The sequence below is a fragment of the Cariama cristata genome, unplaced genomic scaffold, assembly GCF_000690535.1.
Source record: "Cariama cristata isolate BGI_N322 unplaced genomic scaffold, ASM69053v1 scaffold13397, whole genome shotgun sequence".
Taxonomy (NCBI): Eukaryota; Metazoa; Chordata; class Aves; order Cariamiformes; family Cariamidae; genus Cariama; species Cariama cristata.
In genome coordinates this window covers 13,695-13,930 of record NW_009626178.1, presented here as the reverse complement: position 1 = coordinate 13,930, position 236 = coordinate 13,695, and the positions used below count along the sequence as shown (strand labels likewise).

At 61.9% G+C, this 236-nt stretch overlaps 1 protein-coding gene across 1 annotated transcript in view; it reads right to left on the bottom strand.

The window, feature by feature from the left end:
- The window catches only part of ACACB (acetyl-CoA carboxylase beta), a 21,528-nt gene that overhangs the window by 8,769 nt on the left and 12,523 nt on the right, over positions 1-236 (bottom strand). Inside the window, 2 exon segments of the mRNA XM_009703922.1 lie at positions 1-86; positions 187-234. The exon segment at positions 1-86 is cut by the window's left edge and continues 58 nt beyond it. Of these exon segments, the coding sequence (XP_009702224.1) occupies positions 1-86; positions 187-234 (134 nt within the window).

Sequence of the window (236 nt, the reverse complement as noted above, 5' to 3'; positions counted from 1 at the left end):
GTGTTGTTGAAGGCCACCTCCAGCTCATCCATCGCCTCCAGGAGCAGCCGCTCACCCTCGTTCTGCAGGTACTCGAAGGAAGCCTCCTGCGATGCGTCGGGCAGCTCAGAGGTGGCCAAAGCAACACCTGCACCCAAAATGTGCCCACCTCTGCCCACACACCCGAGGGACCCGGCACCACCTTGCCTTGGTGATGAGATCCGAGTGGCGCACGATGGCACGGATAAAGAAGCGGG